The 26,866-nt window shown below is 38.1% G+C and overlaps 1 protein-coding gene across 2 annotated transcripts in view; it reads right to left on the bottom strand.

Annotated features, from left to right (window-relative positions):
• Window positions 1-26,866, bottom strand: part of LOC122788230 (abl interactor 1-like) — a 276,722-nt gene that overhangs the window by 169,260 nt on the left and 80,596 nt on the right. The window contains exons 2-3 of one of the 2 annotated variants that reach the window (XM_044055263.1): window positions 15,584-15,751; window positions 266-442 (exon numbers count right to left, since the gene is read on the bottom strand). In XM_044055263.1, coding sequence (XP_043911198.1) covers window positions 266-442; window positions 15,584-15,751 — 345 coding nt within the window. The remainder of the gene's footprint in view (window positions 1-265; window positions 443-15,583; window positions 15,752-26,866) is intronic. The other variant, XM_044055264.1, reaches the window with a different exon arrangement.

Here is a 26,866-nt window from a genome sequence, read left to right as displayed (position 1 = left end):
GCCAAATGCTGCCTACAGTGTCTGCATAATGGAGCTTTTCTCCCCAGTCCTCCATTGAAAATGTGTACTGTTCAGACAGACTTTCCCTGTAAATAAATAAATAAATATAGGTTATGCAATTAAACAGCTTACAGAAAAACACAAAAGTTAATATACTGTTTTCTACACAACGAAGGCTGAGCTTTTTATGCTCTGCTCGTCCTCTTAGTGTAACATAAGCTAAAATCACACAATTAATTTATTATTAATATTTATACTTTGGTACCTTAACTCCATGTCCCATATCATCATAAATGTTATAGGTGATGGGCTTCCTAGAATATTTCCCTTGTTGCTGTGGTTCTGATGGGCTAACAATCTTTTCACTTCGCACAAACTTCTTTGTTTTTGTTAATGATCCAATTTCTCGGCGAAACACTTTATCTTTGTGCATGTCGACTGTCTGCCAAGATTCAAAGGAGGTTCATTGTAAGGACAGAAGCAAAGAAATAAATGTAACAAAAATATTCTCTGGTGCTAAATGCAAACCTAAACTTACAAATCTGATGATAAAGCCTCATATCCAGATTTAAATATATGACCTAGTCCTTTGAAATTCAGCAGCATTTAATTTCATTTATCTACAGCCAATCTGGCAAAATCATTACCCACACACAACTTTTCTACCATGTGATATAGACTTATGCAATGGTCTCAAAATATAATGCAGATTTTATGCATGTGGTAATGGGTAAGACCCAAGAGGATTTACCTGAATGAAAAATTCCAGAAACTGAACAGTTTTTACAGAAACTAAGAAATACCCCTTGTTTAGGTATAACATGAATCTCTGCATGTGCTATGATTTGTATGAGTACAAACATTTTAGCCAGAAGTGTAAAAGTGGACTGCAGTTTATCCATGCAACAGAGGCCAGTAAAGGTTAAGGTCATGGGACCTTTATAAGAAGATTGTGAAAAAATATACTGCAATGTAATGTTTTAAAAATTTCAGTCAGAAGTATTACTTTCTGAGAAAAGTCATTCAGCATTTCATTTTCAAATTTGTGTTTGAGCAAGCCCACTTCAGGAATTGGTCATAGTTTCCTTATACAATAAAGTAATATAATTATGCTAACTCCTATTACTCAAAATTACTACTTTACTAAAATATACAGCAAATAAATATTTTATGTGTGTTATTCGTAGCTCAGGAGCAGTACATACAGAATGTTGAAGTAAAATACTTTACATAAAAGGCATTACTGGTATATTTGCCTTTGCATATTATTTACCTCCTTTTACATCTGAAATAATTATTTTCAACAAATGTACATTAGGACACAATATACTAACAGATAGTATCTTACTACTCACTTATAATATCCATTTCTACCCGTTACTGGAGCACAAGATCTTAATGAAATTCAGATCATCCTGCTCAATGCATCTCTTTGGTAGATTTGTGCTAGTCTCTGAAAGTCCATAACCACCATACTGTGTTGCTGATATTATTTACATTTGAAATCTGTTCTTCTAATCTAACACCCTCAAAAAAATATGTATGTGTCTCAGAGGATCCCCATGCTCTAGAACAGACTCCCCATCCATGTGAAGCAGAGTCTATTCCTTACCTTATGTAAGAGTAGCCTTAATCAATGGATGGGACATCGGAAGTTCACCCTGGATCTGGTCCCCATGTCTTTGATAGACAGTGATGTCCAAACTAACATACCCCCCCATAACCTCTAGAAATTTCCTAACATACCCTCTCCTACTAAATGACCATGACACTTAGGGACACAATTGCACAGGAGTGCATGGCTAAGCTTATAAAGGCCCTGGTGGTCGTTAGCTGGGTATATTCCTATGAAACTATGATTCTGTACTTCTTTATAAGCACCCCTTATCTTGCTAGCTAGGCAGAGCAAGAACTGCAGTATAAAGGAAGTTGCTGATGCTGGCCACGCTTACCCATTTGAACTATCTTCTGGGTCCAACTGACATTGTTATGGGTCATTTGGTATGCAGCATGCTACCCGTACCTCATCCTATCCCCAGTCAGTTATATCCCCATGCTACTGTGCCACAAACCACATCCTGTACATTATCCACTCATTCCCATCACCATTTGTCCACGCTCTGGTAGTCTCTGTCCATCTCATGCCCCTCCCTCAGTGTAAGCACATACCCACTTTTTGTCTCTACTGTTTTAAGTTTGTGCACCCCCCAATGCATAGCCTTCTTCAGTTGTCCTCCCTTGTTTCCCTATAAACCTTCCCATCATTGATTAATTATTAATCAGTTGTTACTTAGCCAGTTACAGAGATTATATATTATAGTGTTCACCTTTTAAAACTACTTTTTTATTTTCTGCAGTGACATGCTAGAATTTATTTTATAAAGCTTGTATGCTTATTATGGTTTATGATTATAAATTTTGCTAATATGTTGATTTTTTTTCAGAATGTCTGGCTAACATTTTTTTTTTGCCAAAACTTGTCATTTCAGGATTTTTTTTTTAATTTGTGGCGATGAAAAGATATGCTGTAAATAAATATGCATCAGGACTGGCACTATGCTTATGAGGGTGGAGGACTACAGTCTTAAAATTAATATACAATTCCTAAAAGCCCAGTTGCATTCCTGAAAGTGTGATTGAGGTAGGACTGCTTGAGGACTGAGGACCAGGAAGATCATGATGGATGTTTTATGTTATTACAAATATATTAAAATAAATAGATAAATAAATAGATATTTTTTGATACAAGATATTACTAGGTTAGACGAGTTCTAATGACTTAGAATGGGAAGAGGTGACGACGGAGGACAGCCCAGCATCCCTTCTTACTGTTGTTACACAAGGTAGGGAGACATCATTGTTGCTAGCCATGTAGGTATTTTAATAATATATTCAGATATATATTCAGATTGTAGTAACATTTTATGCAGCATATTTTTTCTTTATTTCAGGGATTGCACACTGGCACCTTCATTGCAGATTTGCCCCTTACAAATTAGCAGCATCTGATCACTCTCGTATGCTAGATGTGGGATAGTAGAAAAACAATAGGCATTCTGGGAAATTTTTATTTTTATTAATATACAGTAAACTGTGCTTTCTATTTAACCTAAACAGACCCAGGGATGTATTTATTTGTTTATAGAGGATAATACTCCAAGCCCTAAGTAAGTTAAAGGGAATGCTGCAAGTGTGAGGCCTGATGAAGGGCAACAGTTTTTATTGTAGGAAATGGATTGCAGATCAAATCAGTGCACCTCCTTCATGTTTCAGCACTGAACATTGCAAATTGCTTTACTGTGTGCTACAAAGATGCATGATTCACATATTTGTTCTCTTTTTGTTTTTGTAGGCCAAGTTATTCTCATTAGGCGTGTGATCAATTGATAGAGAGCCCCAAGGTAGTATTTGTACAGACAGTGAAAATTCAGCCAGGACACCAGGGAAATTGTTCTTATCTTTCATCAATAGGGATTAATAAGCAGCTCAAAGGAAGAGGAGAAGATAAAAGAAGGACTGAGGGAACAACAGGATCAAAGATTCACAATGTTTGGGATTTCTGGGAAGGTTGCAAAATGGAATAATGGTACTAAGGATCATCGGGAGATAATGGAGAGCACTGGACTGTGTGTAAGTGCAAATCCAGAACACTGATTAATGTTATTATGACACGTCCAGTGTTCTCCATTATCACCTGAAACTGTTACTGCCGCTAAATGTGATAAAAGCTTTTTATTATTGCTAAGCATTATCTCCCAGCTATCAGTGACATTGATTTGAACAATTCTTAACACCAAATGTATAACATGCCCTTCAAATGTGGAACAGTGAGGAAAATAGAGTTTTTAGGACTAAAAACGAGGAACATTCCACATGATGAGGTCACTTGAAACGTATGATGAACAAGTATGTGTTTTCTACCCATTATTTTTAGCTTTGCCCCTGTTTGTTGAGAAAAAAAAAGCTGAAAACTGTGGCTCAGAAGATGTGCATCAGCTCCTAGATGTTACACAACTGCTGTAACATGAGAGCTATGGAAAAACACTGGTGCAGTCAGTCCAGTGTTTTCCATTATCACTGATCATCAAAAGGTGGGTATTTTGTCTTTTGGCTCTAAAGATGGAATCCTACTTAAAATACTGGAAGACAGATGTGGTGAATAAAACTACTACTGTCACATCTCGGTTTGAAATAATGGAGTAGACAGAAAAGGAAGGTAACCAGTAAGTATTGTTGAATAACAATATATTTCTGTTGAATTCCAATGATAACAGATGCAAAAAGGTGTGAGGCATAGATGGCATGGAGGGCAGTGGAGAAACAAAGCAGAGCGAGCAGCAACTGGAGAGTGGAAATGAAATGAATGAGAAAAGACCTGTGGCACAATAAATGCCAAAGCAATTCAGGGACAAATACAGACAACATGTCTGAAAATATTAGGGGGCTGAAATAAAATAAAATGCTGCATACAGAAATAAAACATAAGTTAAAGAACATGATAACTTTAATATATATTGTTTGTTTTGATGTTTTGAAATCATTAGAGTAAAAGTTATAGGAGTTATATTATAGATGGACAGAGATACTTTTTTCCAGTGCCATGTTTGAGACCATCAAACTCTCTGGACCAATTTAGTAAAAAAGAGCCATTTATCCATGGTTCCAGTTTAATAATTTCACCCTTCACAATCTAACAGAATGCCACAGAAACAGAAATATTTGATTATATCACGACACATTTTATGATTCAGTTTTTATCCAAAGAGCAGATATAAAAGGGAAATGAAGAAAAGCTGTTGGGATGTCCTACACACATAAAAATAATGGATATTCATGGAATATGGACTGGAGTGTACAAAGTATCAGGCAATAAATGATGAGTGCAAATATTTAGATAATGTAATCAAGACTAAAGCGTGTGAAGGGCAACCTGTTAAATGTTATATTTGTGAGCAAGTGAGGCACTTGGTAAGGGATTCTAAAAATGAAATGTGATTGGAATACAGCACATTTCCAACCATTTGATACATGCTGTGAAGGAAAAGAGCCTTTTTGGCAAGTGGTGTAGTTATCAACAGTTATAAGGCTGATGGGGGAATACAATAGTGTCAGATGAAGAATAGCATGAAAGCATGAAAGGAGCAAAAGAGAGACTGGAAAAGAGCGAAGAACAGATAAGTAAGAAAGCAAATGAAGAAACTGAAACAGTGGGTGAACTTAGGGCATTACAAGCAATTACAAAACATTTTGGAACAGAAGATGATGGAGAAAGGGGTGGAGAAGAATATATAGTGGACAAATGTTAAGAAAAAGAAAGAGAAATAAAAAGTTAATTAAACACACGAGGAATTGGAATGAAAATTATATTTGTATATGCTAGTTGATTAAGATAAAAAAATAAAGGAAACCGTATTGCCATATTTAAGGGAAAAGAAGCAGATATTATATTTCACTCTAGGTTTATACAAATGGCAGGAGAAGAGGAAGTTAAAGACCATAAGATTAGGGAAATTAGTGTTTCCAGTTGGAGTTTTTTTCTGTGGTATTGTGTTGGGTTTAGAGGGTGAAAATATTAAACTGTAAAGTGATTAAGAGGAAAGATTAATGAATTCAACATGTCAAGATGACCATAAGGAGATATGCATATAGAGAATTGAAAAAAGTTATTACAATTTTAGGAAAAAATTAAGGGTTGGTGAAAAAGAAATAACCATCTGTGTGGGTGGGGTCTATATTAGAACATCAAACATTCAGTTCAGTGAATGGCATTTTCAGTGCACTTACATCAAACATGCCATTCGTTGAACTGTTCATACTGAGATTGCGGTATAGGGAAGATTGGAAAATTTGCCCTTTCCTCACTGCAGTGCAATCTTAGAGTTGGTATATATAATTAGTGAGGGGTACAGTCCCATGGGCGCTGGAACCATAGAGCGTGGGAGGAGGGGAGCCCCCACTTTTGCAGATCATCCATACCTCTGCCCTTTCGTTTTCCGTGCCTCCAAGTGCCGCTGCAATGACATCAGCGCACATATTTTTGCGAGCAGGAACACAGAGTTATTCAAAGCTGCTGCATTTCTGGTTGTTTTGTGAGCGGGAACAGCTGCTGCAGAAACAGATTTAGTAAGTCTCAGAAGCCTGGACTGACAGGAGTAATGGAGCAGTTAACTTGCAAAGTGGAACAGACAGAAGCAGATAACTTGCAGAGTGGAACGGATGGACTGACGCTGAATTCTATCAGAGTGAGTACACTACAGTGTGTGTGTGTTAACTTGCAGAGTGGAACGGAAAGAAGCAGATAACCTGCATCAGTACACTGCAGTGTGTGTGTGTGTGTGTGTGTGTGTGTGTGTGTGTGTGTGTGTGTGTGTGTGTGTGTGTGTGTGTGTGTGTGCGTGCGTGCATGTGTGTGTGAAAATGCCCCTAGCAGTATACATCTGGTGGCTAGAAGTACTCAGGCTCAAACCCTGTACCTTGGGTACAGGTAAAAAGAGCCTAAAGTCCCTAGCCACCATCACTTGTGAATTTATGCTTGTTGTTCTGTTCCTCTAATTTTGCAGGACTGGTAATACAAAACCTTTTATTCTAGCAATTTTCTAAGGTTATAAAATCAGTATTTGAAATGTGTCCCTATTTTGGGTCTGTATTCCCCCATTATTGGCTTTTTTCTGTATTTTTGTGCTAAGAGGTTGAGAGCTATGGTGAGAAGTGAGAACTGAAGTCACTGAATGATATGATAGCCATTTAAGTTTGTCTTCCCATCTTTCAAGAAACTGCTGGTTTAGCTTAGTTTTATGTTGCTCTGACTGTAGTGCACAAGGTTCTGGGTTCAAGACTTGGCAGTGAAATGCATGGTGGTAACAACATTTTATGCAAGCAACTTTCCAAAATTATACACGCAATGTTTAAAATGTGTCCCTGGTTTTTGGCCTTTTGCCCCCCCCTCCATTGAAAATAAGTTCAAGAAGCTGTGCAACATGCCTATGGCTTACACTCTACTGTGATTCTGTGTTTATATATTGTGGGTAGAAGTAGACTGTTATCATGGAAATGTTCTGAATAGGGCAGTTTTGTCATTATTGGTGCATGCATTTTGCTTCATTGCCTACTGGAAAAATGTTCAAACAATAAATTTTAAAATGCAGTTGTGTGTGGAGGTGGACTGTTATCATGGAAATGTTCTGAATTGGGCAGTTTTGTCATTATCGGTGCATACATTTTGTTTCATTGCCTACTGGAAAAATGTTCCACACACAATTGCATTTTAAATGTATTGATTGAAGTAGACTGTTATCATGAAAATGTTCTGAATAGGGCAGTTTTGTCATTATTGGTGCATGCATTTTGCTTCATTGCCTACTGGAAAAATGTTCAAACAATAAATTTAAAATGCAGTTGTGTGTGGAAGTAGATCTTTATGATGGAAATGTTCTGAATAGGGCAGTTTTCTCATTATTGGTTAATGCATTTTTGTTTCATTGCCTACTAGAAAAATGTTTAAACAATACATTTAAAATGCGCTCTAACTTAAGTCCAACAAGTGTGCTGTATTATACAAGGAATATAATTTAATACAATCCGGAAGGTGAATCAAGGAATGCATACATGTATGCATGACCCTAAAAATGTGTTTGAAAACAGCCCAGAGGAAAGTGTAAAAGGCTCAAAATCATGGGCAAATTTTAAGCTTTACTCTTGTTACCAAAGCAATGGATGAAGGTAAAACAGTTCACACTACATTACCTTGACCTGGCCAAGCCTTTTGACACAATCCCTACTCAGGTGTTGTACAAAAGATGAATAATGTAGGAGCAAACACTTACATCACCAGCTGCATTGCCAACTTGGCTCACAGGATGCAGGGGATCAAAACAGGGGAAGAGACCAGTCACCAATGGAGTCCCCTAGGGTTCAGTGCTGAGACTTTTTCTGTTTGGCATATACATCTCAACAGTAAAAGGAAATACCAAAGAGCTTTGGCCAGCTACGTTTGAGATGACTACAAGCTAGGAGAAGTTATTGAATCCCCAAATGACTTAACCATCATGCAGGAAGGTTTGTCCCAAATAATAACTGGTGTCAAAATCATGACAATGCCCTCTGAGAACTGAACCAATTGTTTGGCATTTGGGAATTTGTGTGTACAGTGACCTAACCTTTGCCCAACATGTGCCCAGAGTCATAAGAAAGCCTTTCTATATTGCACAGCTTATAAACAAATTGATTGTGACTAGATCTAGAGATGTTTTCCCCCTTTACAAAGCTCTCATTATGTCAATCATTTTGTATAATGCCCACTTTGGCATGTATCTGTCCTTCAGAGATACCTTACTAAAAGGGTACAAGTCCTAAACAATAGGTCTTGCATGGACCACCTCAAATATTTATTACTATACTCAGTATCCTACATAGTGCTTAGAGGTGACATGTCTGGCATACAAAGCATCCTCCGTCATAATACAGATGGACCTACTGAACATCAACAAGCCAAATGGCATCAGAAATACTCAGTCCAGGTATCTAAACTGAATGTTGTCGAGAGATGGCTATATATCACAGAGGCTACCATTGTTCTGGAACAGGCTATCCATAAAAATAAAGCAAAGCTCATCTATCCATATTCAAATGCAACTTGGATATAAGGATAGGTAATAGAAAATGTACTCCAGGATTTCCCCTCATGCCACTAATGGATAGATGCAGTTCCTAAATGCTGCGTCCCTTACATGGCCCCCTAAAAATGATCTATGGTATGATCACAATTGTTCTCACTAGGGCTAATATACAATTATCAGCCATGGGGATAGCTAAGACCAATCAGAAAATGTTAATTTAAGCACCAAAAGGGAATTGACTAAGCTTAAAATGTCCTCCAAGTGAGCCCATGTTGTGGTAGCAAATAGTTATAAAAAAATTTCCCTTTTTAGTTCACTAAGTGCCCCGCGCCTATGCAGAGCCCCCCCACAAGAGTGGAATTAGACGAATGGCATTTCTGATGAAATGCCGTTCATCAATGAGGGTTTTCGATTATTTACTATAGACCCATGTGGTTGATTACAAATGTGATATAAGGAAAGGAGATAAGTAAAAAGATAATAGAATGTTTAAGGATATAATACTAGGAAAAGATGTAAGAAAAAAGGTGTTAGAATTAATGGAAAGATAAATGAATGTCTAGTTCATTTGGTGACAGTGGTAGAAGCAGACTTATGTAGATAAAGTTGGTAAGGGATTTTTCAAAAGAAATTGTGTCTTGTTATTTAGTAAAGATTCTAACAGGATCAAGAAACAGTTATGGGAGGTTCACATGTACATAACAGCTTTTTAGAGACTGTGGCCGAGGATTTTATTAGATAAAAAGAATAAAAAAACAGTTTATGAAAAGGGAAAATAGAGCAGATATATGGAAGAATTATATGATGTTCTAGGACACAAAAACTTTATTAATGTAAAAGAATAAAACAGAAATAGAAAAAAAGGAATAGAAGGGTGTACGATATGTACAAAATAAAGCAGTTTCAGATAATGATTACAAAGGAGGATACCTAACTTCCGTTAATGAAGAAAATGAAGATAAAAAAGAAAAAAACAGGAAGTTATTGAGCATGTGGCAAGACATAATGAAATATCCGCAGGAATATATGCAACAGAAGTTTGGAGTAGAGAAAAGTAAAACAGAAATAGATGAAAAGACTGGAGAAGAAAACGAAACAGAGATAACGGTTGAAGAGGTGAAAATGATATCAAAAATGTCATAAAGAAGACGTCTCCATGATTAGCTATAACTGGATGTGTGTCTTGCAAAGAAAGATAAAATAATAAGTTACAAAATACTTTGCAAAAAATTAAATGAATGGTTGAAAGGAGGAAAAGAAAGTAAAAGTATAGAATGTATTTATAAAATTAAAACAAAAAAACTTGACAACAGACATATTGAAAACTGGATGCAGTTTTGGTCAGAATGGTATGGTAAGAGTGATTAATAAGTACAACGATTGGTTTATGAATTACGTGTGCAGTGTAGGTAAATGTGAAGGTATTAACGACTTAATGTTATTGGTTTGACCACAATCATACTCTGACAATGACTGGTTTATAAGATAAGTGTGCAGTGTTAGTAACAGTGAGGGTATTGAAAAGTTATTATGATTGGTTAAGGATGTAATCAAGAAGACAGAAAAGAGAAATAAAAAGAATTTTAGTTAGTGGGAATGTAGAGAAAAGTTTTGATTCTACCTACTATAAAGAGGTGATGGATGAGTTAATAACTATAAACATTAATAATGATATAATAAGAAAATATATGAAAATTCAGTTATAATACTGATAGTTAATGGATTTGCTGGATAAGGATTTAAAATTCTGATAGGGTTCAACAAAAATATCCCCAAAATGTATTATTATATTATATTATATTATATTATATTATATTATATTATATTATATTATATTATATGGGACACTTACAGCTGCTTAAAATCCGGGGACTTGTAGCCAGGGACTACAGCTGTTTCCTCATCAACACATCTGGCAGAGCAGCTGCTTGAACTTCAACATGAGTTCAGGGAAGCAGCTGCTGCAATGGTCACAGGTAATGAAGATCATGGAACTGGTAAATGGAGGAAGGGACTTTAGGTTTAGGGATGGCAGGAGGATTTTATGTTTAAAGAGTGACTGGGAGGTGTTTTTAGGGTTAGGGTCAGAGTTCTATGAGGGATAGTTAGCTTAGTGGTAATACACAGGAATTGGGGTGGTAGGGGTTAGGGTACTTGCCAATATGAGTGAGTGGCAGCAGGGAAGTGTGTCATGAGCTTATGGTACTTGAACACTTGTAGTAAACCCTATTATATTATATTATATTATATTATATTATATTATATTATATTATATTATATTATATTATATTATATTGTATTATGACTGGCCAGTAACATTTCAAAAGGAGCAGATTGATTGGACAGCTTAACCAGTATGCCAGTTGTAAATCCAAGCCTATACCAATGGAAAAAGTCAAATCACCCAGACTTTTTTCCATTAATATATGCAACAAAGTTTTACTTTCTTTTCAGTATTATTGTACTGCGATCCCTTTGTTTTATTAAAAAAATAACTGACAAAAACTGGAGACTTTAAACTAAGGGGAGAGATGGGACAGTCAAAAATAAAAGGAAAATCAGGTACGTTATACAAAACTAGAGAAATGTAAATGATTATCCTTTTATTTTCTCTGTTCCATCTTTCTTGTACATTGAAAGTCTCCTGGTTTCTTTTTTTTTTTAATTAAAAACAAAAACAACAAAAAAGCAATGGAGATCTTCCTTTGTCTGCTGCTTCCTTTACATAGCACTGATGTACTGAATAAGCGTTGGGTCGAAAGTCCCATACGCATGCACGCTACATCAAAAATCCCCAGAATACAGGAGAAATGTGGAAGAGCAGTATCGCACCATTATACAAGGGCATTATTTAAGAAAATGAGGTAACTTTTTTTCTTAAATAATACCATTGTATAATAGCAATAACTGACTCTGTGGTGTGGCATATTGAAGATTTACCCACGGCTGGCTTTGTTTAATCACTCAGGGTTCACCCTTGTGATTAAAGCACACCAACTTGTGGGTATATCTTCAAAATACCACACTCATGTCATCAGTTATTGCTATATCATATTATATATTAAATCACATTGTATGTATGTATATATATATATATATATATATATATATATGTGTGTGTGTGTATGTATATATATATATATATATATATATATATATATATATATATATATATATATCTTAGCATCTCTATCAAAAATCCTGGAAAAATGTATCCATTCACAACTTTTAAAATGATTCATAAATATAACCTCCTCTCCAAAACCCAACATGGTTTTCATCACAAACATAGTACCACAACCACGCTTCTCAGTTTCACAAACACCATAATCCACATCAGAAATTCTGGCCACTCAGTATCATCCATTTTCTTTTACCTATCAAAAGCATTCAACACTGTCTTTCACCAAAATCTACTCACAGATCTTTCATCCATCAACCTATCCCACACAGCCCTATCATGGTTCCATAGCTATATCCCAAATAGACAGCAGGCAGTGAAATGGCTCCAAGACTTTTCACCCTTCCTACCTGTTTCCATTGTAGTCCCATGGGGTTCAGTACTTGGCCCCCTCTTAATTAATATCTTTATAAATAAACTTCAGACAGCCTCTAAACATGCAAAGATAATACAATATGCAGATTACACCACACCTTCTCAAAACCCTCTCAAAAAAATCATTGGGGAATTAGCATAATAGTTAAAGTGTTTTCTTCTCAGATATAAAGGACATGGTTTGATTCTCACTTTGGGAAAGGAAATTTGCTAGTCTTAAAATGGCCCAAAAGATCAGCTAGTCTAGTACTAACTATGAACTTTAGGATCTCACCCAGGACTCTCACCCATTGAAACATGACTAAAACAATCTCACTTTCTTCTATATCCTAAAAAAACGAATGCTCTTCACCCCCCCCCCCAAATATTTTTCATGCCAAACACTATCTATCATAATACTCACTGAAAATAGCAACAGAATAGAAATAATAAAACAATCAAAGTTACTGGGAGTTACAATAGATGAACATCTGAAATTTGATCTATACATTTATCCAAGCATTAAAAAAAGCACCAAAAACATTGTTTATTATACATAAGTAAACACTATTGTACTGACGGCACTATAAAAAGAAAAATAGATTGAATCAACCTACTTAATAACATCTCTCCTTAAACTTCCCTTATCCTGACTAACCTTTATAGCACACAAAAAATTAAACTAGACAACTGTTAAAATTTACCACCAATCTACCCACAAAAAGTCAACCTTGCAAAGCTTTACTCTTGCAATATATTATCTACACACATACATGCACATGTACATACACACACGCACACAAACACATGGACACACATGCACACACACACTGGGAACTATTGGTGCAGCCTGGAGATAGTATCACAAGAAATTATAGACAGTGCAGGCAATGTAGTCAAGGCTGTGTGCATATCGGGTTGTTGGAATCATGGATGGTGTATGAACTGCCATTAGCATATTTTGTATCTGCGTACTATCTAGAAAGATTCTGTGATCACATTTCACCAGTCAGTTGTTTTTTTTTTTCTGGCACCTTCTTAAACTGCAAATAGCAGTTCTTCTCATTTATGCTCTGTGGTATTACTGTTTCAGATTGTCAGTACATTGTCAGTGTATGTAGTCTCTGATCAAATGAAACTGCTAAACAAATGAGGAAGTCATGCATGTGTTGATCTGTACATGTGAAGTAGGGGAGAAGATGGGGAAGGAAATGCTGACTCTACATGACTGTTAACCCCTAATGAGGTATCTTACTGGTGCAACAGAACAAAAAGACACTGATATCCTAGAATGTTCTGCACTTACTTTGTTAAGTAGATCATTTGCATTTAACAGGCAATTGTGGTTTGGCGTTAACCTTGAAGTCATTTTTATTAAAAATGCTCAGTACTGTTAGTTGCAAGTGACCCAGATTTGACCCACCCATGCTCCCAGCAGAGCTGCAAAGAAACTGCTACACATCAGCATATCTCTCAGCAAGAAGGCCAGCAAAGAGCCCTATTTCACAATGAATACTGCAACTGGCACACAAAGCTAACTCTTGTTGCAGAGAACTGTTTTGTGTATACAGAGTATGCCAAATACTTGTTTGAAGGACAGAAATAATCAACAAAAACCCTACAGCAAGAATTTCATGAACTGCTGGTACTGCCTCCCAATACCCAGAGTTCCTAGTGCCACGTACAACTGATTTCAAATTATTGTAAGTTCATTGCAATGTACCAGGCTAGCTGCCCTTGCAGGCCATTTTAAGCCTAGTTAATTTCCCTTCTGATGCTTTAATTAACCTATCGCATTTGGTGTTAGATTGGCCTTACCCATCCCAACATAATGATAATTATATATTATCTCTAGTGAGAATAACTGGGATCATACCATAAGTAATTTGAGGGGATCTATGCATGAAATAAATCATTTAGGAGCTGTATGTGTCCATTAGTAGCACAGAATGCAGTCCTGGTTTAAATTTTCTATTGCACACCCATAGATGCAAGTTGTACTTCAATATGGACAGAGCTGAACTTTGTTTTATGTGGATAGGGAGTCTGTTCCTTAGCAGTGGTATCCACTGCAAAATATACTCTTTCCTCCAAACCATTCTGTTGATGTTGCAGAAGAGGTTTAGATCCCTAGACTGAATATTTCTGATGCGATTTGACTTGCTGACATGCAGTAAATTCATCTGTATTGGGTTGGAGGATGCCTTGTATGCCAGACACAGGTCATCTCTTTGCGGTCTGGAGGATATCAAGTGTAGTGACAGGGCTTTGAGTTGATCCTTGTAGGACATATTGCTTGAGCCTTGTATGCTTTTAGTAAGGTATCTGTGTGAGCATTCCTTTTGTTGCCTAGAATATGTCTGGACAGATACATGCCAAAGGGGGCATTGTGTTAAATGATTGGCCTAATGAAGGCTGAGTAAAGGAGAACAATAACATCCCTAGATCTAGACACAATTTATTATTGCACAGTTCCAGACAATATTTCTGGGGAAAAGTCATTCCCCTCTGGAACAGATGAACTGACAGGCAACCAGGTAACCAGGAAACCCAACTGCAAGTTTCTGAAATGGTTGGAGCTGAATTCAGAGGATGTTGTCCTGAAAGACGTATATGTCTGAGGCTGTTATATCTCACAGTGTTTATGCACATTTAGAATAAACTTCGATTAAACAACATAATTGTAATTAGAAACAGAAGAAAAAAGCTCCAATTTCAAATGATTTTTTGCGATTCATCAACAAAAATAAGAAGTGATATGATACATGAGGCTGTAGAATGTGGTTTTCAGCTTCAGTGTTCTTATTCTGAGCTTCAATGATACATTAAAGATGTGTGAATGAAGCTGTTGCAGCATGATCTCAGCATAATATCCATAATAGGCAAACACCACAGAGGATTTTTCTGACAGGAAGAAACTGCAACATAAAGCTATTACAGCAATTTGCATGCACACCACTACTAAATGTGGTTATTTAGTCTGTCTTGTGGTCATACTTTGGCATTTCCTATAAAGCAACAAAAAGTTGTAATACAAAATAAATCATGAGCTCAGAATTCTCCGATATTCTGTGACTAACCCAACATATAAATATTTCTAGGCCTTCTACATACACGTCTCCCATGTATTATTATGTGACTGTCAATTAGAAAACTAAGAGGAAGGATATATAAGCAACATTTCTGTACCATGGCAGACATATTTATATTCTCAGTGCTAGGAATGAACTGCTGAGAATCAGGCATTTCTGCAGTTGATCTAAGTATATACCTTATATGAGCAAACAATCACATACATAAAGTAAATATATAATATATTTCTGTTTGTTGGCAAGATAGTTTCACTCATATTTCATAGGAGATGCCATCGTAGAAAAATCTGCTATTAGTATTTTACATTCTGTTTCCAAAAAATATGTATGATTCCACAAACCTGAGACAAATAGGTGACAGTAAGCTCCACTTTGTGAAGGTCTGCTGTTTGAAATTCCAGAAGGTGCAGGATGCTTTGAGACAGACTGCTGATCTGATATGCCACGCTAGCAAGAGACTGAGTAACAAAAGCCTTCGTTTCAGCCAGGGCCTGGGTCTTATCAGATGCCTGAAAGAATGAAACAGAAGTGCTGGTCAGAAGTTTTATCAGCTACTGTCTTTTTCCGAGCAAAACTACATGTTATCCAGAGGCTTGATAGTGTCCTGTCCAGGACTGTCTCCTTTTTTACATCCATTGCATACCAGGACAGGCTTCAACTTCCCCACAACCTTGAACTGGCTAAAACAGGTAGTCTGTTTATTTATTTATTTCTGTACTAGCTACCAGACAGGCTGTTTATTTATTTCTCCTGGTATACTTCTTGGTATCTTACTGAGTGGCAAATAGAGCAAACAAGATTTAAGATTTCTGTCAGGAAATATCATTATGGTGGGGATCTTGAAATCATTGACTGAAGATATCTCACAGTCAAATCTATAAAAGGATTTATAGTTATTTGGATACGATGAAAACATGGGGAATGAGAGTGCTACATACCTCTCAGCTGTACAGATTTTTCGCAGAATGTCCAGATTTTTGCCTCATATTTTTGGTCTGGTTTTCATAAAATTGTGGTTTTCTGACAAATTAGTGGCAAATCATTAAAGACTGAAGTTAGAAAATAATGACAGGCATTTGAGTTTTACACTTCGTACCCTTCAGAAAATTCATGCTAAAGCAAAACCTGTTATTCTATCAACTTTCTAAGTTTGTAAGATCAATATTTAAAAATTGTCCCTATTTTTGGACCTTTGTCCCACCTTTATTAATGGCTTTGTCCAGATTTCTTGCTGTATGAAGTTAAGAGGTATGGAGTGGTAGCTAGACAGTGGTAACTGCAACTCAGTGGATCAAAGTTTTTTTTTCCTGTCAGGATTTATATATACTTATATCACACCTTGCCATTAACTGAAAAATTTACTATTTTCTGCATTTATCTGAGATTATTATCTATACCAGATGTAGGACAACCCAAAGGTATATAGATACTGCATGGAATGTAAGTCATTTAATAATTCAGTGACTTTAACAGGTGATCCAAACTCCTAAAGGACTACAAGCTTAACCAGTATCAAACCGGAATAAGCAGGTTCTGCAAAACAACTGCATCATAAGCCATGCAGGTCAGCATGCATCTCTAAAACTGAAGTTTCTTCTAGCAGCATCTTCCAGTACTACAAGGAAATCAAGTAACATATAACTACATGCACAACGTACTACTATATCCATATTAATATTTAACTTAATTCTCCAGTCAGCAGACTGTGCAAAAGTTATGTAGTTGATTTCTTAAAGTTCAGCCTGTATTTTTATATAGAACACAAGCCAAATAAGTCAGAAAGAAAGAAGAGTTGATATGTAGGTTCATAGGTAAGTACCAGGCTAGCTGCCCATGTGGGCCATTTTAATCCTAGCCAGTTTCCCTTTTTGTCCTCAGATTAACAATTTGGTTAGAGATTGGCCTTACCCATTGCATGGCCAATAATTGTATATCACTCCTAATGAGATTAACTTTGATCATACCAGAGATAACTTGAGGGGACTCATGCATGGGATAAAGCATTTAGGAACAACATATGCCCACTGGTAGTACAGGGGCAGTCCTGGGGTAACTTTTCTGTTTCCAGTCCATAGATCTCAGTTGTGCTTGAATATGAATAGGGATGAACTTTGCTTTATATAGATAGGGGTCTGTCCCAGAGTAGCAGTATCCTCTGAGAGATATGCCTGTCCCTCCAAACTGTTCTGTTGATGTTGCAAAAGAGGTTTAGAGTCCTAGACTGTGTATTTCTGATGCCATTTGACTTGCTTATGTGCAGTACATCCATCAGTATTGGGTAAGAGTATGCCTTATATGCCAGACACAAGTCACCTCTTAGCTGTCTGTAGGATATCGAGTATAGTGACAGGGCTTTGAGTTGGCCCATGTAGGACATGTTGTTTAGGCCTAGTATCCTTTTAGTAAGGTGTCTCTGTGGGTGTTCCAGCTGTTGCCTGTGTCAGGACAGATACATGCCAAAGGGAAAATTAGATTAGATGACTGGCTGAATGAGGGCTGAGTAAAGGGGACAATGACATACCTAGATCTAGATACAATCCCTTTTTTTATAAGCTGTGCCATACAGAAGAACTTTTTTTACAACAATAAACACATGTTGGTCAAAAGATAGGTCAATGAGTCAACTTTTATGGGCAAATTGTCAATGTGGTAGTTCCCTGGATAGATGACTTCTCAAAGGATACAATAATGCATTTTTTGGCATTTAGTTTTGGTCAATAATTTTGGTAGAAGTTATTTATTAGGGGAAACCTTCCTGCAGGATGGCTAATTTATTTGGGGAATCAATAACTGCTCCCAGCTTGCAGTCATCTGCAAACTTAGTCAGCTAGAGCCCCTAAGTATTGGCTGTTACTTCAGAAAAGTAGATGACAAACAAGAGAGGTCCCAGCACATAACCCTGGGGGACTCAACTAGGGACAGGTCTCTTTGTGGAGTTAACTTTCCTTGTTTTATTTCTTGTGTCCTATCTGTGACCCAGTCAGCAATCCAGTGAGTGACATAGGTGTTTATTAGCAATTTATTTAGTTTTTCTGCTATTCTTGAGCGGGGACTTGTGTCAGAAGTTTTGGCCCAGCTGAGGTATTATACTGTATGTACTGTTGTGCCTTCATGAATTGCTTTGTTGACCGTTTCAAAAGACAAAAAAAAAAAAAATCCACCATCTCGTTTTCTGCTAGCTTCGACTTGTCTTGTGGTTCACACCTGTAACATGTTAGAATGACTGCCACAGAAAGCAAAAATAACTTAAATTCTGTCAGGTCACTACTTTTTTTGCTTACCTGTTTGTGACTAAACTGCGAGTGTCCTGCCTGTAGTAAGATGATATGTATACTATCCCAAGTTTTTATTGCAGTAATAAACAATATCCCGATGCTTGGGTTTACCTGACAAATGGCTACACATTGCATTGGGCAGATATTTTTTCTCTTCTTTATCAGGAACACAGAAAGGGAATATTCCATTTAAATCTTAAATGTATTGATATCTCCGCAGATACACATCCATGTTTTTGATGGCTACATATGAAGATGATGTGTTGGTGTCCTGAATTTCTCCACAACAATTTAAAGCAACGTTTGAAAAAACAAATGATTGATAACCCAGCTGTAACACTACACCTTGGGTTGTAACTTCTGCAGTATATTTTACTTTAAATACACAGAACTACACTCCTGGAATACCCACCATTCCCCACACATCCTAACCCTATCTGAAACATGGTTAAAGCCCCACATCTGAAACTCTGAAATCCTTCACCCCCATTACAATATCGACCGGCAAGACTGAATGGCTAGAAAAGGTGGTGGTGTCACCATTATGTACTCTGAACACCTCAGTCCCATCCAAATTTCCACCCCACTGAACTACCTATCCTAAACAGTCACCTTAGCCCACAAAATAAATTTTCCTTAGCTGCTATCTATATCCTTCCAGGTAATAACGTTCCCATCCTTGAATCCATACTGTCATGGCTATCACTCAGTATTGGCTATGACACCATTCTGTTATGAGACATTAACATAGGCGGGCTAAAACTATCTACAACCAGCCCATCTCTCACCACCAGCCTACATGGCTTTCGTCAGCTACTTACTACACCAACTAGATTCAATAAAAATAATAGTAGCTCCACGCGTGACTGGATCCTAACAACTGACCCCAACCTGTATCAAAACCCTACTACCCTACCAGACTCCCTTAGCGACCACTTTCCTGTCTGAGTTCTTAGGCACGCTGTTTAGATACCTAAATACCATCTCTATAAAGATTGTTACAATCTCTCCGCTTTTAACAGTGAGACCTTTAATCACATGCTAAACTCTACAGACTGGTCAATTCTGAAACATCCCTCTGAATGATGCTGTCCTTCATGTCAATCGCACTTTTTTCTCCATCCTTGACTCCATGGCACCTCTCAGAAAAGTAAGAATCAAAACAACTCACACCCCCTGGCTCTCAAAAGATACACTCACTCTTATAAAAAAAAAAAAAAGAGACAGCACCTGGAAACAATGGAATAAAACTAAATCACATTCTCTTCTCCAAACTTATAAACAGCTATGGAATCTGGCTAAAAAAGGCATCAATAAAGATAAGAAAAAATTCTACTCCAACGGCAAGCTCACCCATAAGTCTAACCCAAAACAATTCTGGCACTCTACTAATAAGATTCTACACCTAGACAACCCTTGTACCCCCAACCCCTACCCCAACAACCCCCCTTGAAACTGCCACCCTTCTAAATTTATACTTCATTGAATCTATTTACAAACTCACCCACAATAGTCAGAACAATAAACATACTGGTCCACATTTCACCAATACTCCCTCTCTGACACTCAATCTCATCTCAACATCTTACATCAAATCTCTTCTGCTTAAGCTGAAGCCATGTTCCCCCCTCTTCCGGCAACCCCCCCCCTTTCTTAAACTAGCAACTCACTGAATAGTCTACCCTGTCTCTATCCTGACCTGATCAATTGATCTGTTCAAGAATCCACTATCCCAGATATATGGAAGTCATTCTTTATCACTCCATTGCACAAGGAGGCCAACAGCAATGAACCATCCAGCTGCACACCTATTGCTATCCTCTCTCCGCTATCTAAACCTCTTGAAAAATCCATTCACAGACAGCTTATTAAGTACCTTCTAGATAATAACCCCCTAACCCCTATGCAACATGGCTTCAGACCCCATCATAGTACATCTTACTGCCCTATTGTCCTTTACTCAAATAGTTGCCAAAGCCATGGACAAAAATTTACTGGTTTCTTGCCTCTTTCTTGACACTGTATTCCTTGATATATCCAAAGCTTTTGATACAGTATTCCACCAACTACTACTCAACACTCCAGCCTCCTTTAACCTCAACTCTTCAGCTCCCAACTGGTGCTTTAGCTACCTTACTAATCGACAACAGGCAACTAAATGATATAATAAACTCTCCACACTCTCCTCCCAGTTTCAGTCGGGGTCCCTCAGGGTACCATCCTTGGCCCTCTCCTTTTTATTATATTCACAAATAGTCTAAACACTGCCACTAAATCTGCTTCTATCATTCAATATGCTGACAATGCTATTCTTATTTGCTCTGCTCCCACACCCTAAGAACTCATCCTAAACCCAAACAAAACAAAAGTAATGATCTTCTCTAACAGGAAATCCAAAGCAAAACCACCTCCTCTCTCCATCTACTCCACTAATGGCACTATAATAGAACCAGTTAACCAAACAAAACTACTTGGTGTCATGATACAGACAGCAACCTAACACTGAATAAACACATATCCCTCAAAATTAAGAAAGGTCACATCAAACCTGGTGCACTATATAGGGCCAAACCTTACCTTACTCAAAATGCCAGACTAACCACAGCCAGATCCCACCTCCTATCTACTCTTCTCTACTGTTCTCAATGTTTCACTAACCTGCACAAGTCTGATTTACATCTACTTGATTCCTGCAATAACAAAATAGCAAAATTTGCTACTACTATACCTAACAGGACCCATCATTGCCTCGCTCTTCAAAAAGTCCACTTGCTTGAATTTTCCAATCTGTTATTGCTCAGTCAGCTCACCACTGCCCACTCCTTTATCCACAAACCTGAAAATTTTCCTGCACTGTCCAACCTAGTGCAACTAAATACCAACCCCAGGACCCTTAGATCATCCGATAAACTTATACTCAAGGTTACAAAGTCTCTTAATTACTTTGGTAACTCTCTCTTCTCCTTCAATGTAGCCAAACAGTGGAATGTATTACCCCAGAATATCTTAAAAAACACAGATCGTCATAGCTTCAAATAATTCCTAAAGGAATACCTTACTCAACAACGGCTATGCTCCTGTAATACTCCTGGCTGGTTTCTCATGCCTTTGATCAAATGTTTTCTGTTCTTGTCTTACTTGTACCAAATGAAAATACCACAATGGTTTTTAGTTATATATCTAATGAGTTTCATATTACTGTTTGTAGTAATGCTTAAGAAATGTAATGTTTTCTGTTTTACATTCCTCTTTTTGTAAATTGTGATTTTTGGCAACTGTCAAACTTTTTGTATATTGTTTGTAAATCTTTTAAAAATTGTGTAATCTTTTTGTATTATTGTTATGGAGCTTATCTCCCCAGGTCTCTGCTGAAAACAGGCTACTTGCCTAGCTAGACTCTACCCGGTTAACAAATGTAAATAAATTTGATATCGTATCACAATGAAAACTTCTCAATAAACTATCACAACTCAACTTATCTCCCTCTACTATTAAATTGTTCACTAGCTGTCTCACTAACAGACAACAATCAGTAAGATGGCAGGCTACCTGCACTTCTTACTTACCAATCCAAACTGGGGTACTTCAAGGCTTGACTCTTGGCCCACTGCTGTAATATTTTCACTAACCAACTGCATACTTCCTGTACAGCATCCTCCCTGGCACAGTATGCAGATGACTCTACCCTTATTACCTGTTCTGACAGCTTCTCTAACCTCCTCTCTACTACTCAACATAGCTTCCTATCTGTAGAAAAATGGCTAACTAACAACCAACTAATTCTAACCCCCCGCAAAAAAAAAAACAAAGCTACAACTCTTTTTTTCCAAAAACCCTCTCTAACCTCAAATCAACCTTCATCATTTCGTATTTCAAGTTGACATTGCCATCATACAACCTGACCCACATACTAAATTTCTTGGTGTCATTATCGATGACCAATTAAAATTCAATACCCATATTCAACACTGTATTAAAAAGACCAATCAAAAACTCGGCCTACTCTACAGACATAAAAATACCTAGCCCCTGACTGTAGACAGAAACTAGCTCAGGCCTTCCTTCTTCCATGTCTACCTTATGCCTCCCCCATCTTTTCTCATCTACAGTCTACCCTTTTGGCTAAACTCTGTCAATCATACTATAGTGTTGCAAGATTTGCTGATAACCACCCCTACAAATCTCATCACTGCCATGCACTAAAACAACTCCAGTGGCTTGACTTCTCCCAGCACCTGTTTCACTCCCAGCTGCAAATGACTCATACTTTACTGTTAAAACCCCTTTCCTGTCCTACTCTATCCTCCCTAATATCACATTTTACCCCTCCCAGAGCTCTCTGCAGCTCTGACCAGCTCCTTCTGGACACCTGTAAACCAAACAAAGACATTGGTAAAATTCTTTACAAATATAGTATTTCCTATGCATGGAACAAACTCCCCCTTAACATCCGAATCATTTCTAACATAAATCTCTTTAAATACAAACTTAAAACTTTTCTTTTAAATGTCAACACCAGTCATAGGATCATAGGATCATAGGAGGTTACTAGGCTAATGGCCCTGGAGCCCTTACAAGCCTAGCCAAAAGTTTATCCCCAAAAATAAGCCTCAGCCAGCACCTGTTGCCACTGTCAGTGAGGGACACAGGTGGAACCCCTCGGATGAATTTGAGGTTTCCCATCCACTCATCAAGGTTGCACTTGAAGAGGGTCAGCAAGGAGCTCTGTTTGACATGTATGGGAAGTCTATTCCAGAGACGGGGCAGCCTCTGGGAGACAAACCTGTCTCTCCAGCAGGTTTTGTTACTGTCACATATTAGGTTCAGGCCTTTTGAGTGGGTAGTGCATGAGGAGTTAGACTTACGGATGTGGATTATCTCTAGTAGGGCAGGGTCCGAGATTGCCTTGTAGGAGAGACACAGATCACTCCCGAGCAATCTGTACGATACTGAGGAGAGTGATAGTGATTTGAGCCTGTCTACATAGGACAGGTGTTGGAGGCTATGGATTCTCTTTGTGAGGTATTTCAATGGCCTTTCCAGTTGGTGCAGATCTTTGGAGAGGTATATCCCAAATGGGGCGTTATACTTAATTATTGGTCTAATGAGGGAGGAGTATAGATGCAATCTTTTTACTTAATGAGATGAACCAAGTAAAAGACTTTTCTGACCACCACTGCTACATGATGGTTGAATGTGAGGTTGTTATCAACCTAAGTGCCTAGGTCTTTCACCACAGGTTGTGTGCTTAGGGGGTTGCCGTTGATGTGGTAATCAGTAGGTAGGGGTCATGTTTTTGCTGAATGGTATGATTATACATTTTTATGCATTCAGCCTGAGGCCATGACTTTGGCACCAGCCATTAGTTACTGTGAGACCCTCTTGTAGTATGTTAACATCATTTGGGGAGTCAATGACTGCACCCAACTTACAGTTGTCAGCAAACTTGGTCAGCCACAGGCCTTTTGTCTTTGACTGTATCTCTGAGAAATAGATGGCAAATAGTACGGGTCCCAGGAAAGATCCCTGGGAAACTCCACTAGTGATAGGTCTGCTATCGGAGGTGGAGGTGCCTATTTTGACTTTGAGAGTCCTGTCGGTGAGCCAGTTGGCCCCTCACCTAATGAGATAGGGACTTACACCAAGTTGTGTTATCTTTTTGATGATGCCCGAGTGAGGGATTGTGTCAAAGGCCTTGGCCAAATCAAGGTAAGCTGTATGTACTGACTTTCCCTCATCCAGGGCCTTGGTGACAGTCTCAAAGAAATCAACCAGGTTCAACAGGCAAGATCTGCCCTTGATGAATCCGAACTGGATGAGGTCATGTGCTTGGAGATTGTCTATGTCCTTGATTATGAGATCCATAATAATACATTCCATGGCTTTACAGATCAGACTTGTCAAGTTAATGAGGCAATAGTTTTCAGGGTCAGTAGTGGCATCACCTTTATGCAAGGGGATAACAATGGTGGTTCTCCACTCTGCTGGAATGCAGCCAGTACTTTGGCTGTGGCTGAAAAGGGTGCTCAATGGCGAAGGCAGTTCTTGCTGCAGATGGTGCAGAATACATATTGGGATACTATCAGGCCTCATGGAAGCTGTGTTTTTGCCTTGGATAGGGCCTTAACACTTGATCTACAGAGATGTGAGGTGCGGGACATGTATTTGGGATGTTGAAAGGTCCTTTGGGGAAGACAGGGTGGTGAAGTTTGCACTGAACCTATCTGCTAGCAGGTTGGCTAAGTCACCAGGATAAGTGGAAGTGATACTGTTAAGTACTAATTCGGAAAAAAACCTGAGCTTTGCCACAGAGGTTCCTGACAAAACTGAAGAAGACTTTATGGTTTCCCTTTATTATGGAGGCTAGTTTTGATTCATAATTGGCCTTGGACGTTTTCACTAGCGATCTAATTTTCTTGTTGAGGCTAAGGAGCGAGTTTTTCCAATTTGGAATTTGTTCCCTTTTACCCTTGGACAACAGTTTCTTACTTTTGTTGTAAAGCCAGTTGACAGAGGATGTCCACAAAAACAGGTTTGTGTTTCCTTGAGGAGAAGGTTTTAGTTCTATTGGGTATGGCTGAGTCCATGCAGTTGTACAGGTGCCTGTAAACAGCATTGGCATACTATTCAGCATAGTTGTCCGCATCCTCTGGATGGAGCGGTGGTGTGAAGCTACAGATACCCTCCCTTAGGAGGGTGTAATCAGCTTTTGAGAAGTTTTTTAGCTTGATTTTGGATAGGGGAGGTTGGGTGAGATAGAAATTTTGAATGAGACAGTCCGACAATCTGATCTAACCAGGGAAGGACATACTATGGGTGTGCTGCAGCGATCACCCATATTGGTGAGAACCAAGTCCAGAATGTTATCTCCCCTTGTGGGGGATGAGATGAGCTGGTCTAGTGCATTAGAATTTGTGAAGTCAAAGAATCATTGAGACAGTGCATTAGTGCAAGAATAGTTTACCCAGTCTGTGGTGAGGTAGTTGAAGTCACCAAGGATCAGGATGTTAGGGGGTAACTTAATGAAGTCTAGTAGATGCAGGTAAGAGGACTGGGTGTCCTGAGTCATGTAGAGGGGTCTATAGCTATCTATAACTTGGATGTGTGTCTTACCAACTGTCAATTGTACCTGGAGTAGTTCCAGTGTGTCATGCTGGCAAACCAGTCTGGAAGTGTGCCTGTCTTTGATGAAGATAGAGACTCCACCACCCTTAGTCTTCCCGACCTCATTTTGGAGTCAGAATGTGTGGAATGAGGTATAGCTTGGTAAGGCAGGAGTGCTCTCCACAGCCCTGAACCAAGTTTCCATGACTGTACACACATCAGCATCTTCCAGTGCAAGGAGGGCTTCCAGTGCATCCATTTTCAGGTTTAGGCTCCTAGCATTAAGCAGCATGACCTTCAATTTGCTTTTTGACAGATCTTTTATGTTGGAAGGTTTGTCTTTGGGACATTGCCTAAAAAGGTACAATGGGGGTGGCAAGAGGCTTGGCCAGGATCCAAAAACTCAGTAGTGACAGGTGAAGGCCATCTCTGGCAAAGCATCGAGGCCTGTCGACCATGTCATCCCAGGCAGAGAGATACTGGATCCCCTTGGAATGACACCAGAATCTAAACCAATTGTTGAAGTCAATTAATTTTTGTTGGTATTGTGGTATCATTCTTGGTGAAGGTAGGATGCTGCTTAGGACTAGGGTCATACATGCCTAGAACACATACTCTGAACGTTCAATCATGTCTCTCTTCATATAGTCCAGAGAGGTACATCTTATGTCATTAACACCAATATGTACAATGACAGAGCTGTAATTGTACTTGTAGTGCAGTGTACTCAATATTATTGTAATGTTTATGTAAACTTTATTCTCAGGCCTTTTGTAAATTTCTAATGTTCTCATGTAAAGCACATTATTGTATTGTTTACATGCAGCTTCATTGTCAGATGTTTTTTTTTTCTTTATGTAACTTTGTAATAACTGTCTGGAGCTTTTCTCCTCGGGTCTTCACTGAAAATGGGCCACTGTCTCAGTTGGACTGACCTGGATAACAAATGACAAATAAATAATAGCTGCTCTCCCTACATGATCACAGATAACATAATAAATAATAGCTGCTCTCCCTACATGATCACAGATAACATAATGTTACCATAATTTAATTTTTATGACACTGCATTTGAGAGTTACATGTAATCTCCCAATTCAGCTTCACATATAACATATGCTTAAAATTGGCACTTCACCCATGACTTCATGAAGCTCTTCTCATCATTGTTATAAATGGGAAAACATGAGACGTCATGTGTACAAGTCACTGTAATAATATTCAAATCCCTGAGATCTAGACTGT

This window comes from Protopterus annectens, chromosome 13.part0, assembly GCF_019279795.1.
Source record: "Protopterus annectens isolate FY-2018-M chromosome 13.part0, PAN1.0, whole genome shotgun sequence".
Taxonomy (NCBI): domain Eukaryota; kingdom Metazoa; phylum Chordata; order Ceratodontiformes; family Protopteridae; genus Protopterus; species Protopterus annectens.
The sequence above is the reverse complement of the archived record's forward strand: the minus strand, read 5'-3'. Positions and strand labels throughout refer to the sequence as shown.